The sequence below is a fragment of the Tiliqua scincoides genome, chromosome 6 (genome assembly GCF_035046505.1).
Source record: "Tiliqua scincoides isolate rTilSci1 chromosome 6, rTilSci1.hap2, whole genome shotgun sequence".
NCBI classification, from domain to species: Eukaryota; Metazoa; Chordata; class Lepidosauria; order Squamata; family Scincidae; genus Tiliqua; species Tiliqua scincoides.
This window is the reverse complement of record NC_089826.1, coordinates 48,059,828-48,075,720: the sequence shown is the minus strand read 5'-3', so window position 1 is coordinate 48,075,720 and position 15,893 is coordinate 48,059,828. Positions and strand designations below refer to the sequence as shown.

Below are 15,893 nucleotides of genomic sequence, written 5' to 3'. Positions count from 1 at the left end.
TTTGATATACATTGTCATATCATTAGGTCATCTGCCATTGATTCTAGTATGTTAAGATGATAAAGACAGGACAAGCAATACAAGTAATTTGCTACAAGGGACCCACTTCAACCAAACTCATGGAATGAACGCTTTTCAACATGGCACGTACAGTAAGCATGTAGACTACCTCCATCCATGCTGCCTCCACTCTTTTTCTTAAATCATGTGTGGTGGTGGGGCAAGATGGCAGACCAATGCAGTGGCGTCACCCCATGCAGTGGGCGGGGCAACACCCCAGGTGGTGGGCGTGGTGATGTACCATCGCCCTGCTCCCACTGGTTTTTTGGCTGTACTGTTTGTTAGAACACAGATATTTCAATGTGGTTTGTTTCATTGCATTTTACATTTAATTACGCATTGATATATAACATGATGGTATTATTTCTCCAAATTCCAATTTTGAAAACTTGTAGAGTCTCACACACGCCCCGTATCAACTTACTAACACCTTATTGCAGCAGTTCTCAAACCTAGCACTGGGGCCCACTTTTTAGAATGACAATCTGTCCAGGACCCATTGGAAGTGATGTCATGGCCAGAAGTGACATCATCAAGCAAATTAAAATAATTATAATTAAATTAAAATGAAAGAAATAATTAAGGGAGAGCCAGTCCTGTTCCACCATGTGAATCTACTCTGAAGTCCTATTGTGGTCAATGGGGCTTACTCTCAGGAAATGTGGGTAGGATTGCAGCCTGTGAGCCCAAGCCTAAGCATGTCTACTCTGAAGTAAGTCCCATAGTGGTCAATGGAGCTTACTCTGTAGTCTGCCTGCAATAACACCCCCCAAAAGAATCAGTGAGCTCTTCAGCCCTCCCAGTGCCCAGTTTAAAGTTCTTCTCTTGCAGGCATATCAAGATATTGTCCTTCTTAGTGGGGGGGGGGGAAGGCTGCCTTCTGGAGCATTTGGTGCACTCCAGCTCCATCAGATCGGAACCCTTCTAGTGGCCTTTGAGTAAATGCGACCATGTGGCTGAGTTTGCTTTCCATAGGACTCCATAGACTCACAGCTGGGAGGGAAGAACCTCCTTGGGTGTTTTTGGGGGCTGCATTCATTGGATGAGGACCATTCTGACGTCCTTGGAGTCCTCTCAGCCTGCCCTTTCCGGCGGACTAAGGCAAGTTTGCCTACTCATGAGTAAACACAGCCATGTGGCTTCATTTCAGGCTCAATAGATGCAGCTGGGAGGGAGGCACCTCCTTGGGTGTATTTTTGGGGCTACATTCATTGGATCAGGACCATTCGGGTGTCGTTGGATTCCTCTCAGCCTGCCCTTTCCGATGGACTATGGCAAGTACACCTACTCACAAGTAAGCACGCAATACGGCTCCATGCATTTTCTCCTTCCAGTTTTTTGGCCATAACTTTTGAATGAAAGGAGCTATTTCAATTCTGTATTTTGCACTGCACTCTGCTGGACAGTCTGCATCCAACGGTGTATGGCATGACATGGTAGTTCCTAATGGTAGTTTTAGCGCCTCACCCCCCGGCATGCCACTCCCCAGCACGTCACCCAGTGTGGCCCACAACCCCCGCACCCCCTAGCGACACCACTGGACCAATGCATGGTTCACCATGTGGATCAGCTGCTACATGGGTGCAAGGGCAACTTTGACAGTGCTGTTTGTAAGGAGTAACTTAAGCACAATTATGACCTAATATTTATTACATGTACAGTATATTCCACCTTTCTTCCATCATGAAGCTCAATATGGCATACATGGCCATCCACCCGTCTACTGACCACAGCTACAGCTGCTTACTCTAAATTGTGCAGCTCAATGCTCTGAGACCATGATGGAAGACAATGATAGTGAGGCACATAAGTGGTAGACAACAAACATGAGTAATGTAGAATGGGAAGAAACACTTGAAGGTTGCATTGGGTCTACACATAGAGCAATTTCAGCCTGTTCTTAGTAAGAACATTGGCAGCCAAGCAAAGGAACAGCAGTGAAACCTGATAGGGTCATGGTTTGGTCATCTTCCCATATTAACCCCCAAATGATTCTGGAATGTTGATGCCCAAGGATTTGAAAAAGAGCAAAGGGAAAGACCTGCTGGCCGTATTGCTTCAAGCACAAAATGACTTGCAGATGCCATCTCAAAACTTTGCAACACAACAATCAGAAGTAGCCTTTGTGATTGCAGTACATTTTAATAGGCTGTTAAATAGGCGACCTTCAAATCACCTTGAGAGGTACAACGGGATTTTATTGCGCCAACAAGCCTCAAATATTCATAGGAGAGCATGCCACAAAAAGACAAGTTTGGACACTATATAAGGAACAATACAAGCACACACAGCAATTACCCATGATCTTATAGCAGATGGAGCGTATGCAAACATTTTAGAAAAGCTGCATCCTTTTGGCTTTATTCCAAGGAGTCATTTGGCCCTGCATCATTGCAATCACATGCTGATTGCCATGGAAACTGGCAAATTCAGACACCGTTCCAAATTTCCATGGTGAATGCTTAAGTGAGAACAGGAGAAAAAAATAGAAAGCCATTCGTTGCTTTGTTTTTATAATACGAGGGACTGGAGACTAACCTGTACATCTATCTTAAGACTACTTTGGGACGGGCAGGTATCCATATGAATAGTTTCCTTCTTTAGCTGAGAGGAAACTGACAGGTATCTGGGGCCCAGGAGAATGCCTCTATCCTATAGGAGCAATCCATTCCTCTCCCTCCCTCCCAAAAAAACTCCATTCCAAGTAACTTGCCTATTGGTGTACAGGCTGATCTTACAGTGCAGATTTGTTTTGTTTTATTACTACATTAAGTGTCTCTATCTACATTAAGAATCAGCTCCCCCCGCCAATCAGATGCCAGTCTGGTGACCAGGATCAGAAGTCTCTGGCCTTGTAGTTGTATCGTTCAGATGTTAACAAGCCATGGGTCACAACTTAACAAGCTGTGGGAGCCCTTAACCCATTTCTGCCCAGCTCACAGTTATATACATTTGATCCCTGTTTTGTATATGCAACGTTGGGCAGAAATGGCTCCCATGAAGTTGAGATTTTTACAGGGTCCTTCAGTTGCACTTCAAGCTGAAATCATAATTGGAGAGCACAGAAAGCAATGTAACATTAACAAGATGTGGATGTGAGTCTTTCCAGGAGAGGAAAGCAAGATGAACATATCAGCAAGCAAAAACAGGTACCTGTTACTGCATCCTCACTAGATAGGGATTATTACCATTTATACGATTGAAATTTCTTTTTCTTTGTAATAGAAAAGAGAGATTATTTGGGCAGACTCAAAGGACTACAAGTGGACAGATAAATCCATATAATTTGTTTGCTGCGAATAAGGTATGCTCACATTCCTCTTCCTAGAAGGAGCTGCTCCAGAAGGGGGACATAAGATATTGTTAGAAAATATCACTCTCCCCCCCTCCCACCTTCTGGAGGGAACTACCTTCTATTTTCTTCCCAGTCACTTTTACTTCCTTCATATTCACCCAGCCCATCTTCTCCCCCACCCCAAATCCTCAAAACATACACAAAGGACATCTCAGAACACTGATGAAAAAGGTTTTGAAATTTAAATGTGCACGTTTGACATGATGCCCAGTAAGCAGCCTGAATGGGAGGTCACCTGGAAACAACATGTAAGTTATTCTGAGTTGCACAGTTTCCTTCACAGCAGTTTCAAGGAACACCATCCTGGGTTGCAGAATTTCCTTGGTATGAGTAATTAATAACCCTAAGGTATGGGAAAAGGCTTCAGATTGTCAAAGCTGGACCATCAGCAACTCAGGATTGAACTTCTCTATGTAAAAAAAAAAAAATTCTAAGTAAATGCTCGACAGTGCCCTTAAGATAAAATAAGCAGTCACTGCAGTTACAAGCACGGCGTTTTTCTGTCAAGCACACACCTTTTTTTGGCTGCCTGCAAAGTGTGTATTGATTCAATTCACTAGCTAGCATTCTGGCACACTTCATTTAGGAAGGCATATTTCACAGCTAAGAGAAAGTGACCTTCACCAAATGCACAATTCTTTTAAAATTTATTAGAGGATCCAGCCTTAGAAGTGCAGGTATATATAGAAACAGGGTAAATGTTAACCTTGATAAGGCACATTATTTTCAGAGCCAGAAAAAAGCTTTGATTTTTTGATTGTGCATTAATATATAATATATGCAGAAGAGGTTAATAAAAGAGATTTGCACCATACATAGAATAGTTTAAAAATACATGTAGAGCTTTTACTTGGGACCAGGCTGATGAAAAATGAGTACTTTGAGTTGATTCCTATCCTTTTTATGATATTGCATAAGGAAAACATTTACTTGCTTTTGATAATCATTTTGGTTTATTGCTCATGCTGCTGTTCTACAAGAATGGGTGGTGGAGTCTCCAATACATCAAATCAGTTCAACCTTTCAACTTCACTTTTTGATAGTTTGAGGATGGTATGTTAGGCCAGTCTTGGAAGCTGAGAACTCTTCACCCCTATACAGAAAGTAGTCTAAGGCAGTTTCAGTACTTTCCCTCTCAACAGTACACTTCACCTAGTTGCACACTACATGCTGAGTGCTCTACAGCCTGGGCATGTTTTTCTGGAATCTGTACTTAGCAAGGTAATCAGCAGCACAGAAGCTACAAGATTCTCTTAATTTTTAAATGATGACCCTGTACCTTTGCTTTACTATGTCAGATTGTAATTGGTGATCCACATGACTAAATACTCCTCACACAGAAAATCAGCATGAGAAGACTAAGCTAAAACTCTTGTCTCAGACACCAAGTTTTTAGGTTGAGGGATTTTTTGGAAGGAAGGTTAGGGTACACAAGACTTCTTAGAATCTGAAGTAGTACAGCCCAAAAACAGGATTATTTTAGTGAAAACTAGACTCCTGAGTTGCTTTGTCTCTTATATTTTAACAATGACTATACATTCCTTGAAATTCTGTATTAAAATAGTAATGCTATTTAATGATGGTTTAAAGAAAGTCAACAGAAAGGTTAAAGACTGCTTTCTTCTTGAGTTACTTTTCTAGCAAGCACAATGTCAAGACGCTGGAGTCTTAATTTATCAGCTTCACTTAATAAACATTAACTTGGCTGTCAGTATAGACAGAGTTTTACAACTCCTAAGAGTTGGTGACATTTTACTGTATACTGTTCAAGATTTGCTGGTGTCACTATTGCTATAATCTGATGTATGCTATAAACAGACAGCCCGCAACAGTGGCAACAAGAACAGGAAGTAAAGCTACTTCTCTGCATGTAGTTCTCCATTAAATTTATCCTAATCAAACATGCAATATAGCACAAAACAATGCAAAGTTCATTAATGTTATATTTATTTATATTCCAGCTTCATACAAACTGGATAGAAGCATAAACATAGTACATTTCTACCATTTTCAACAAAAATATATAACCAATATGTACAATTATTGTATTAAAAATACAAAAGGGATACAGACTCCACCAATGTCTTTCTAAAAGACATACAGGTACAAGTAGTATCAAAAGTATGAGGAAATCACCAGTTAGTTGTACATTCTGCACTTGACATCACAGAGTGAACTGAGATTAGCAGTCCTATGGTCTACAATTACTTAATGCCTATATAACATTTGTGCAACTTGTGATAGAGCTAGATTTCTTCTGTCTTGCTATATGCACATGAGGTCCATAGCCTATATAATGAAACTGGCAAATGCAAATTACATGTAAAATTACAAATGCATAATTGACAATGTGATATATAAGCAAATAGACAAAAAGCCATGATTACAGGAGAAAGAGAATTAAATAAAGCACTGACATTGTTCAATACAGTGAAAAAACACTGCAATTTGATCTTTAAAAGTTGAAGCTATTTACGTTTATCTACTGATCAATATGATCAGCTGAGTTCAATGAAAAAAAAAATCCAAGACCAGCAGTTCCTCACATTTGAGTACTACTCGGATTGGCAGCCTTCACTTTTCCGGAGTCTGTGCAAAACCAACACAAAAATAGAAAGGGAGGTGTAGGGGTGTGTGTGTGTGTGTGTGTGGTGGGACAAGGAGTCATGTCATTTCAGTCATTCAAGGGTTAACAGCAGCTGTGAGCAGGTGATTTCAATTCATTGGCCTCTTTGACACATGCAGTGTTCCCTACAAGCCACCAATATTTGTAAATATTTTTGTACTGCAAAATTTTGGGTTGGTTGATCTATACTAATTATTGTTATTGAAAGGCTTTTTATTTCCAAATGTCAAGCCAAAAGAAAAACAAAATTTTTAGATCAATACATATTAACAGCTAGTATTAGCTGCAGTTTCCTGATTTGTCTTTACTAGCAATTAACCATTATCCTGATGCTTTCTCTGTGATGACAACCATTATGGTAGAATGGGGGGGGGGAGGTTTGGGGAGAAAAAGATTTTTAGGAAAAGGTGAGGTTGCCATTGGTCATCTGAGTTGGACAAATGTTTTCACTCCATTCACCATCCTGTAGTCCTCAAGGCACAGGGCAGGGATATAAAATGTTTCTTTTTTTATCTCTGTTGATTACTTGCAGAACTCAGCAGCCCTGCATTATTATAGATGCAAATCAACAATACCAGCAATCATAAAATCTGTCAACTGTGCTTTGAATGGAACACTAAAAATGAAGCTCAAAGGTCAATGAAAGGTTGAATCCTCCCTATATGACCATGCTCTTTGATTAGCCACACTATATCTTCTTTAAGAGTAGTCCAGGCTGACAACTGTTCTTAAAAAGCACAAAATAATACTGTAATTATGTGTAACATTATCCCCTCTGAACACAACATTTAGAGTAGCAACAAAGGCATTGTAAACAAGCAAACAAGCACTGTGTACTTGAAGGATTTCAATGTGTTTCTCTTTTAGAAGGTTAAAGGCCAAATGTAGCTTGTCAACGAGTTGATCTCATTATCCCAAACGCGGTGAAGTGCTAGGATCACAATTAAGATCTGAGGAAGATTTTTAAAAATGCTTCCAGGCATCAGGGAAGTGCAGTCAGAGTTAATCATCTTGATACATTGATCTTGGAATCTGGAATGCTACTGTGTGATGTGGCAGACAGCAACAGTGGTAGCTGGGAGAACGCTGTACTGTGCATTTCAAGCAACACAGTTTGAAAAGTGCCAGGGCGATTTCTTCACAGTATTTCACATGCAAGGGAAAAAGAGTGGGGGAGGAAGGGGAAGAAGAAGCCCCATGCTGCTTTAAGGCAGGGAAGGAGGCAAACAGGTCCACCATCCTTTAATTAGAGTTCCAAGGCTCCTACACTAGGGACATCGTCTTGTGCTCTCCTTTAAGTTGGCTCACCCAGGATCCAGAAAGGCCCAGTTCTTAGACGGCAGAGACTTGTTCATCTTCTGCAAATACAACAGGAGGGAAATAAATTTCAACTCTTAAAAACTAGGTAGCAAATGAATGTACATGTGGCATTTTCACATTTCCATTAAATATAACGCTTATATTCTTTAATAATTTTTCCTGTTTTTTCCCCTTGGAATAAAACAAGTTCTTTAACTTGAAAAACTCTTCTGCCTATGTCAATTTTAAGCAAATCAGCTTGTGTAAATTTAGAACCTTACTCAGTTTAATATTAAGTCAAGGAAGATAAATTTAACACATTTCATGCAAATATTATGTATCCCTGTACTTGGCTCGATTGTCATAATCTACAATGCTTTGATGAGCTTCAGAATAAGTGAAGATTTTAAAACATCCTGCCGTAACAGTAGTGCATTTAACATCCTCTATACAACTTTACGATAAAGAAATGTCTTAAGCATTCAGCCCATGGAAGACCATCTAACTATATCACATAAAAACAAGCATCCAAATGGGTGGTGAAATTTTTGAACTTCTAAAAACACATCACATCCTTCAAAGGTTGTTAATAGTTCAATGGGCCTTGACAGGTGTAGTTTGATTGAAATAACATCAATTTTCTTGGCATGGTATGTTTCAGCCTGAAGTCTGGGTTGCAAACAAAGACTTGGCATACAGGCCATAGAAACCTCCATCTTTCTAGCCATTATTTTGCCAGAAACCATTAAGACAGCAAAACAGGCGTACTTATGAACTCAGAGTATGACAACAGGTATATACCCTTTCTGGGACCTGTACCACCTCATCTGAATGCAATATGAATCCTTTACTTAGCATTTTGAAAATGTGATAAGGTGTTTACCATCCTCCTCTGTGGAAAACCCTTGAGACTGATAGTGAGCAAGATGTGGTTCTGACTCATTTGGTTTGTGCCACTGAGGTTTATTAGCAGGTCTGCTAGATGAATGACCCTGTGACTGCTGCTGTGAAGGTGAAGCCCCAGCTGCTTCACTTGACCGTGCCACCATCCTAGATCTTTGAAGTGCGACGTTGTAATCTGGAGGTTTTCGGGTTGGATGAGAAACTCCTTCTGTAAAGTCAGCAATGGGTATTCCTATATAACCAGGTGGAGTTGGTGGTGGTTCACGATAGCGACCCTCTTTTCGAGCTGCAGTAAAATAGTGCGTCATCAGCCCTGCTAATAATTTACACATTTTTGTTACAAACAATATGGAGCCTCTACTTGGCTCTATTAATTCTAATCACTGGAGTTATACAATACATTAGAACAACTTGGCATCACACACACACAACACTGACAAAATTCAGCCAAAAGTTTAGAACATTTCATTGTTTCTAGTAGTAAAGTAAAGCATGTGTTCAAATATAAGCCAATGGGATCCCAAAGCACCGCAGATACCCGTCTATAAGTCAATCTCACACATAAGTCGATGGAAGGTTTTTGAGCCAAAAATCATGGAATTTTATGTGACCCTCGGATAAGTTGGGAGTTAAACTTAGGGGGCTGTCTGACTATAGTTTTGTCTGATTTTACCTGAGGCCAGATCCTGAAAAATAACCTACCAATAATTGTTACTTAAGAACTGTCTCTAATTTACAGTCTCTAATTTATTAAAAATATAGTAAAATATAATTTTACTCTAATTTTACTAGAGACTCTAATTTACAGTCTCTAATTTATTAAAAATATAGTAAAAGATCATAAGATATACTTTTATTCTTTAACTTTTTCAATTTAGGTCTTTACAACCTTTTTGTAAACACTATCAGAGTAAGTGCATTGTAAACAACATACCAGCAGAACAATGGTTTCGAACCTGGGGTACATGTACCCCCAGAGGCACTTGACAGGACCTTTAGGGGTACTTGAAAAATAATTGAATAATGGCAGAAAAAGGCAGATAGTGCTCCAGAATGCCTTGCAGGGCCAGCAAGGCAGGAAGTAGCTAGTTGGCTGTGAAAGCCCTACCACTGGCTAGTTTTTGGTAATCAATTTATATATGACTCAGTGATTGAAAACCAGCATAGTAAAAAAGCTGAAACGTGATCAGTCACCAAGAATCAATGAAAGTGATCAATCGCCAAGAATTTCTCAGGACACTTCTGGTGCAAGATTGCAAAGACACAGTCTTCAGTTCCTCAAACAGATAAAAAGGGAGAATACTATGATGAATACATGAAGTCTGGGTTATCATAGAGAGGAGATGAGGGCTTATATTATTCACATTAAATAAAAACATTTTGCTAATATGAGGGGTAAAATTTATGGAATTGACTGCCAAGGGGTATGCAGGTAATAAAAACATTGGGAACCACTGCAGAACCATTAATCAAATCCTTCTTTAAGGTGCCTGGTGTCTTAAACCAGAGGCTCTACATATAACATACGACTTATAACACATACTCGGAGTGTGTAATTCAATTCACAGCAGAGAAACAAGCAACAAGGAATTACTATAAGTGCAGTTGCACATAGTTGCAACCCTATTTACTCAGAAGTAGACCCATTGCTTTTCATGGGAGTTATTCTTAAGTAATGGTGCACTGAATTGTAGCCTGGAACTTTGTTTCAAACGGAAACTAGGATTATATTGTGGTGTTTAAAAAACAGACCTCTGCCTAGCATTTGCAAAATGGAACAAGGCTTGCTTGATTTAAATGGAAGTCTCAGGAGCAGTGAAAAGGTTAACTTTGGCTGTAGCTTGCCTGGGGTTGCCTTGGAGATTAACACCCCTCTATGTCTGCATTGCTTCTCCAGTGCCACTTGAAAAGCAACTTTTCCAAAATTACTTGACAAGTCCTGACTCCTGAGTGACCTTGGAGATAAGGTGAGGTGATGATCTAAGCTTGATTTAATGGCAGAAATTTCTCGCCCTATAGGCAAGTATCTACGGCACTTAATTTTAGCTGGATTATGCTCCCCACATATATGTGTGTCATGCATATGCATCTATGCATGCATAAATACATGCATACAAACATACCAGCAAAGTTACAAAAGAGAAAAAATAAACTAGATAACTCAAATAACACCTGAGTCAATTATAGAAAGCAGCTTGTGATAAGATTTAAATTATGCATGCAGGGCACGTTGACATCTTGAAAAAGAATCTCTAGCTTATATCTGTATAAAAACAAGTCTGATAAAAGACAGTGTGCAGCACAGACAATATGAATATGATGCTTCTTTCATCTTCTAAGGAAAAACAGAAGAAAATGCAAATGCCACTAACCCAGCTTGCACACTAAAGTTTTTTGAAGAATCAATTACAAGTGAAATCACATGTGCATTACTATAGTATATAGTGCTTGCATGAGATCATATTCTAATAGAGTCATGGTTTGCCTAATTCCCTCAGTATAGTCCCAACAGATCAATATGAGCAAAAAGTATTCCTGTTACAAAAAATGAAGCATATATCTGTTTCTTTTTCATGTCTGAAGACAGTGGCTTAAATGTCTTAACAACCTGGGGGGAAAAACAGCTGGAATTTACAGTACTATATGACTAAAGCCTGGTCATTGCTAAGATATGTTCAAGAAGCAATTTGACTAAAAAAAACAGCAAAAAGGGGAGGGGACATGGAATATCTACAATAGGAAACTTTACATCACAAAAATCTTTACTGAAAAAGCAAAACATGAGAAAAAGACGATGAATGGAATATATGTTTTGCTTTAAAAAATAAAGAAAAAACTTGTAAAATAAATTCAGATTTATAACAAATATGTAGGATACTTTGTGGTAAACAAAGTTAAACTTACCAATAAGACCCTTTGTATTACTTGTTGACACAGCTATATGAGCTGGCATGGGAACTGGCTTTGAATCCTCTGCTGTTATAGATGTTATGCTACTGGTTTCAGCTTCAATTGATACATCCTTCCCACCCCTCCGTTTTATGGTACCTGTATCACCTTCAGAGTCCTCTCCCCAGTAGCCTGTGGAGGATGCCCAGCTTGCTCTGGACTGTGCTTGATCAAGGCCCTCCCTACCTTGACTCTGCCTGCCATACTTTGTGCCATGATCGAAGAACATCATCGGGTCCATGTGGCTGCCTGAGGCCCACAGTCCTGCCCCATCTCCTGAACTATCGAAATGAGCATGTCCAAAAGGAAGACTCTCCCAACTTCGCTGGTGCTGTATTGTTTGTATGTTGTCATGAGAGCCACTTGAGCAAGAAGTCCAACTGCCACGGCCACTATCTGCTGCATCAAGAGATGCTCGGTCTCCCTGATCCTGTGACAGCTCCTCTGTACTGGGAGAAGAAAGCATGGTTGCCCCAGCATACAAGCCTCTGTTTTCTGACAGTGGTGCATAGGAGCTAAAACGACACAGGAATACAAAGATAAGTGGCAACCAGCATATCAAAGGAACTGTAACATTCATTATTTTAGCACAAAAGGTGAAGCAACTACTTCCCCAAAAAACTGTAGTAGTAATAATACATGCATACAAACTTTGTAGCATTTTTTACTGTGCAGCATTTTTACAAAGTGGTGGCTCGCTCAAATACGTACCAGGTAACTCTAAAGATATCTGTGGGCCAATAACATACTTCAGTAGTTGCTAAACAGACATCTGATGAAATTCAGATAACGCTTCCTAAACTAACTGGAACACACTCTGTCTAAAGTCCTGTTACATGTTACTTTCCAGAGAGATAAATATGAAACTGGGAAGAAAATCAGGAACACCCCCTCCCCACCTTTCCCATTTGTTTTATGGAAAAAGAGTTAAGTGAGCTGTGCCATGCCCACCTGTTGAACACAAGCTCAATCTGACATTTCCCTAGTGAAACTGCAAGCTGCTGTGCAGTATATCTAGGCCTGAAACTCAAGGACCAATGGTTGCCACAATTCCTCTCAGACACCCACTACCTTAAAAAGTTTGTGGAAAAAGACAAAGTGACAATGGTGATAGCAGGGTCATAGCAAGGTTGGTGGTGTGGAGATTGAATCTTGATTTGAAAAGAGCCTTATAGTACAACCAATTAATTTTTAATGCCCAGTAAAAACTCTCCAAATCAATTTAACAGGCCCAGCTCCCAGCCAGGCAGGGCTGAGTCTACAACCCCTACTTTGCTATTTTCATATATTAATAGGCTATACATTAAAGTATCACAACTATTAGATTTTGAAACCATTATGAAAGCATTATCTACATATTGCAGTTAGGAGCACAAAGATTTGCTTTTTAACACTGAAGTGAGACTGTGTAGCGAAATGCACATCATTATCAACCAGAATTAATTCTGCTTTCAAGAGAGAAAAAATTCAGCTAGATTAGGTGTTATGTTTGAAAAGCACAGACATAAAATTCCTACCCGAGGCTGTACTGATCTGGTTCAATCATGGCTCTTCTGTCAATCCTTCCCACACCAAGATTAGTCTCCACAATGCTGACAGAGTGCCTCTGTCTCCTTTCATCATGTAGTGACACGGGCATGGAGTCAAACGAAGAATTGCTGACAATGCTAGATCTGGAAGAAATTTCACTGTGACCAGAATCTGAGAAGTTATCCACAGTGCCACTGGGAGCCAGAGAATAACCTATGCAGGAAAGAGTGTAAATTTTATTCCATCAGAAAATTGCCCATAGCAAATCTTTTATCATTGGTATAAAAGTCCAAACTAGGTGGGTTCCTGTATAAGATTATTTTCTGCTTTTAACATGCTATTGTGAGGACAAGTAAAGTGACATAAGTAGAGGTGTTTGTTTCCGGTAAGGATTATTCCTAAGCCCTACTGAACACATTGGGCTGATTTCTGTTTAAAATAAATAACAGTTTTCAAACACCTCTAGACTTAAGACATTTAGGCCCAAATCCTAACCAACATTCCAGCACTGGCATAGCTGTGCCAATGGGATGTGTGCTACATCCTGCAGTTGTAGGAGTGGCACTCTGTGGCACTCACAGAGGCCTCCTCAAAGTAAGGGAATGTTTGTTCTCTTACCTCAGAGCTGCACTGCCCTTATGCCGGTGCTGAAAAATGGGTGAGCTTTGCACCCTTATAGTGTCATAGTATTTCCAAGATTATAACTTGGGGGAACAAGCTAAATCAACAGATTATGTTGTTTTGCAATGTCATTGGTACTATGCTGGTCCAAACATGTTCTACTCAGTGTATCCCAACCAACTATAGAAATAAAAGTTGAGAAAATAATGCATAACATTACTGGTATACTATGTACTGGTACACACATTTTGTATGGTACTTTCTTCATGTGATTGCAGATGAATATTATTTTAGTTCAGGACCTTGAAAGAAATGTGACAAACACTGAGGAGGCCTCGATGACTGCCCCTCTCCACCACAGAATGCAGAGGATGCAGTGCATGCCCCATTGGCACTGCCTTGGAAAACTGGATAGAACTGGGCCTGGGCAGTTCAATCCTATGCTTCCCTAGTGCCCAAGGCTACAACAGCACTGAAATGGCAACCACTGTATTCGATGGGGCAGGGAAGTAGCACCCTTACCCCTGTGTAGTGGCCAGGCAGCCCCAATGGGTCTCTTTGAATCTGAGAATCAAGGAAACCCATGTCAAGTTTTGTGGGCCAGGAGGGGGGTCAGGATATGGCAGCAGAGCCTGCCGTCATCTCAGCCACCCTCCGGGGCTCACAACTCCCCTCTTCCGCCCTCCCCCTGCCCCCAAAAGGCCATTGGCCAGCATTAGAACTTACTGCCAGGAGTCCTCACCATTCTGGTGCTGCAGCCACGCACTGACCAACACTGCTGGTGGTGTGTTGGTACCTCTGGCGCAAAAGTGCCTTATGGTACTTTCTGTGACAGGCCAGCGCCGCCAAAGGAGCGCTTGTGCTGCAGCCCATAGAATTGGGCCCTGAATCTCTTAGCCGCTGTGCTTCACCAGTTTCCTTTGTGAATGATGGGTCAACAAATTTCTGTTCTGCCAAGTTTTTAACCTATACGATGGCTGCATTTTTATTCCTGTTGTGTGTTTTTATTTATTTTTATTAAATGCTGCTAACTTTTTCATTTGCTATTTGATTTGGCTTTATTGTTAGTCGCCTTGGACATTATTTCATAATGGAAACATAGGACATACATTTTATAATAATAAATGATATGGTCATCTGAGAGCACAAAAATATTTGCTCTGCATATTTGGTTCTAAAGCAGGGCTCTTCAAATCCCGGCCTGGATCTGGGGTTTGGAGAAAGCCCCCCAGCCCCCCATGAACAGTGCTTACCATTCTGCATCCCTGTGCCCAAATCAGCTTGAAAGAAACACAGTTACCATTACCATTGTGGCAGAATGATAAGTGCCACTCAGGATGAAGGGGCTTTTTTGGGACAAAGTGGTTTCCAATTTGGAGACATCTGCTCTAAGGCAAACTATAAATATAATGAATAGTCACATTTTACGCTCTTCTGGCAAAAATGATGAGCAATTTCTACTCTGCTATTTCTAAAACATTATTTGCTACTTTCTATTTGTATGATTCACTGCACAGCTTCCCACAACTTATTGGCAGTTTTCTGTACATGCAATGAATTCTACATCACTAAAATAATATCCAATTGAATCATTTTTAAAAAATAATTCACAGGTAATCTCATCCATTGTTTATGCTCAGGGCAACCTAAAAGAATTATGCATTTTCAGGGTCAAATCACGTTACAGTCAAACATTTGTAATGATATCTCAAATAACTCCCTTCTTTAAAAGAACAGGAAAAGTCAATGAGAGTAGAGTGGTGGTGGGAGGGCAGGGTGCTGAAAATGTGTCTGAAACCCTGTAGGAAGACCACCCCACTGGAATGGATTTTAAGCACAGAATAAGTGGATTTTCAAAAAGATTAAGCAGCCCTTTCCTTGAAATTTTTCCACTTTTAACATTGTCTTTCAAAGTGGGTTTTCCCGTTTTAAGAAAAAAACAAAACAGAAGGCAAGAGTATCATTATGCACGTATATGTAACAAGTAATTTGGTTCCCAATCATTTTAGATGTCTTCAATATGAGTAAAAAATACTGAGTAAAAAAATGAGTCTCTCTCTCTTTCTTGAAGTTTCTATGTGGTTGACACAACTGAAAAGGTATGTAGGCAGATTAAGGCTTAGATTAAGTTGAAGATATGGATATCTTACCAAGGTTAATCATAATATGAAGCTATGGCTTCACGAGGTTTAGCAAACAGTGATGATATCTGCCTTAATCAAACTGTTATTAAGGCAGTTCTCCTGTCTCTCTGAATATATGACAGTCTCCCTGCAGCAGCTGCACCAAACTCAACCGAGAGAGAGAGAGAGAGAGAGAGAGAGAGAGAGAGAGAGATGTTTTAACACACTTGTATACCTTTCCTTGGGGAGCTTTGTGGTGAGGTGGGAGGAGAAGATAGCTGTGAAGATGCATTTGAAATGGTGTCCTCAGCTTGTTTCTTGTGACGGTCTAAACTTCCTTCTTCAGAGAGTGAAAGAATTTTCTTTAAAGCTTGTGGAGAGTTTATTCCTTCACAAAACAAAAATATAAAAAGACTGTTTGCAGTAA

General features: G+C 40.0%; 1 protein-coding gene across 8 annotated transcripts in view; it reads right to left on the bottom strand.

Moving 5' to 3' along the window:
* Positions 1 to 5,345: 5,345 nt before the first annotated feature.
* RAPGEF2 (Rap guanine nucleotide exchange factor 2) overlaps positions 5,346 to 15,893 on the bottom strand; it is a 225,689-nt gene continuing 215,141 nt past the window's right edge. For 6 of the 8 annotated variants that reach the window (XM_066631661.1, XM_066631663.1, XM_066631659.1 and 3 more), the window contains 5 exons: positions 15,702 to 15,854; positions 12,710 to 12,935; positions 11,148 to 11,707; positions 8,224 to 8,529; positions 5,346 to 7,399 (listed from right to left, as the gene is read on the bottom strand). In XM_066631661.1, coding sequence (XP_066487758.1) covers positions 7,374 to 7,399; positions 8,224 to 8,529; positions 11,148 to 11,707; positions 12,710 to 12,935; positions 15,702 to 15,854 — 1,271 coding nt within the window. In that variant the 3' untranslated portion in view covers positions 5,346 to 7,373. The remainder of the gene's footprint in view (positions 7,400 to 8,223; positions 8,530 to 11,147; positions 11,708 to 12,709; positions 12,936 to 15,701; positions 15,855 to 15,893) is intronic. The other 2 variants (XM_066631664.1, XM_066631665.1) reach the window with 2 other exon arrangements.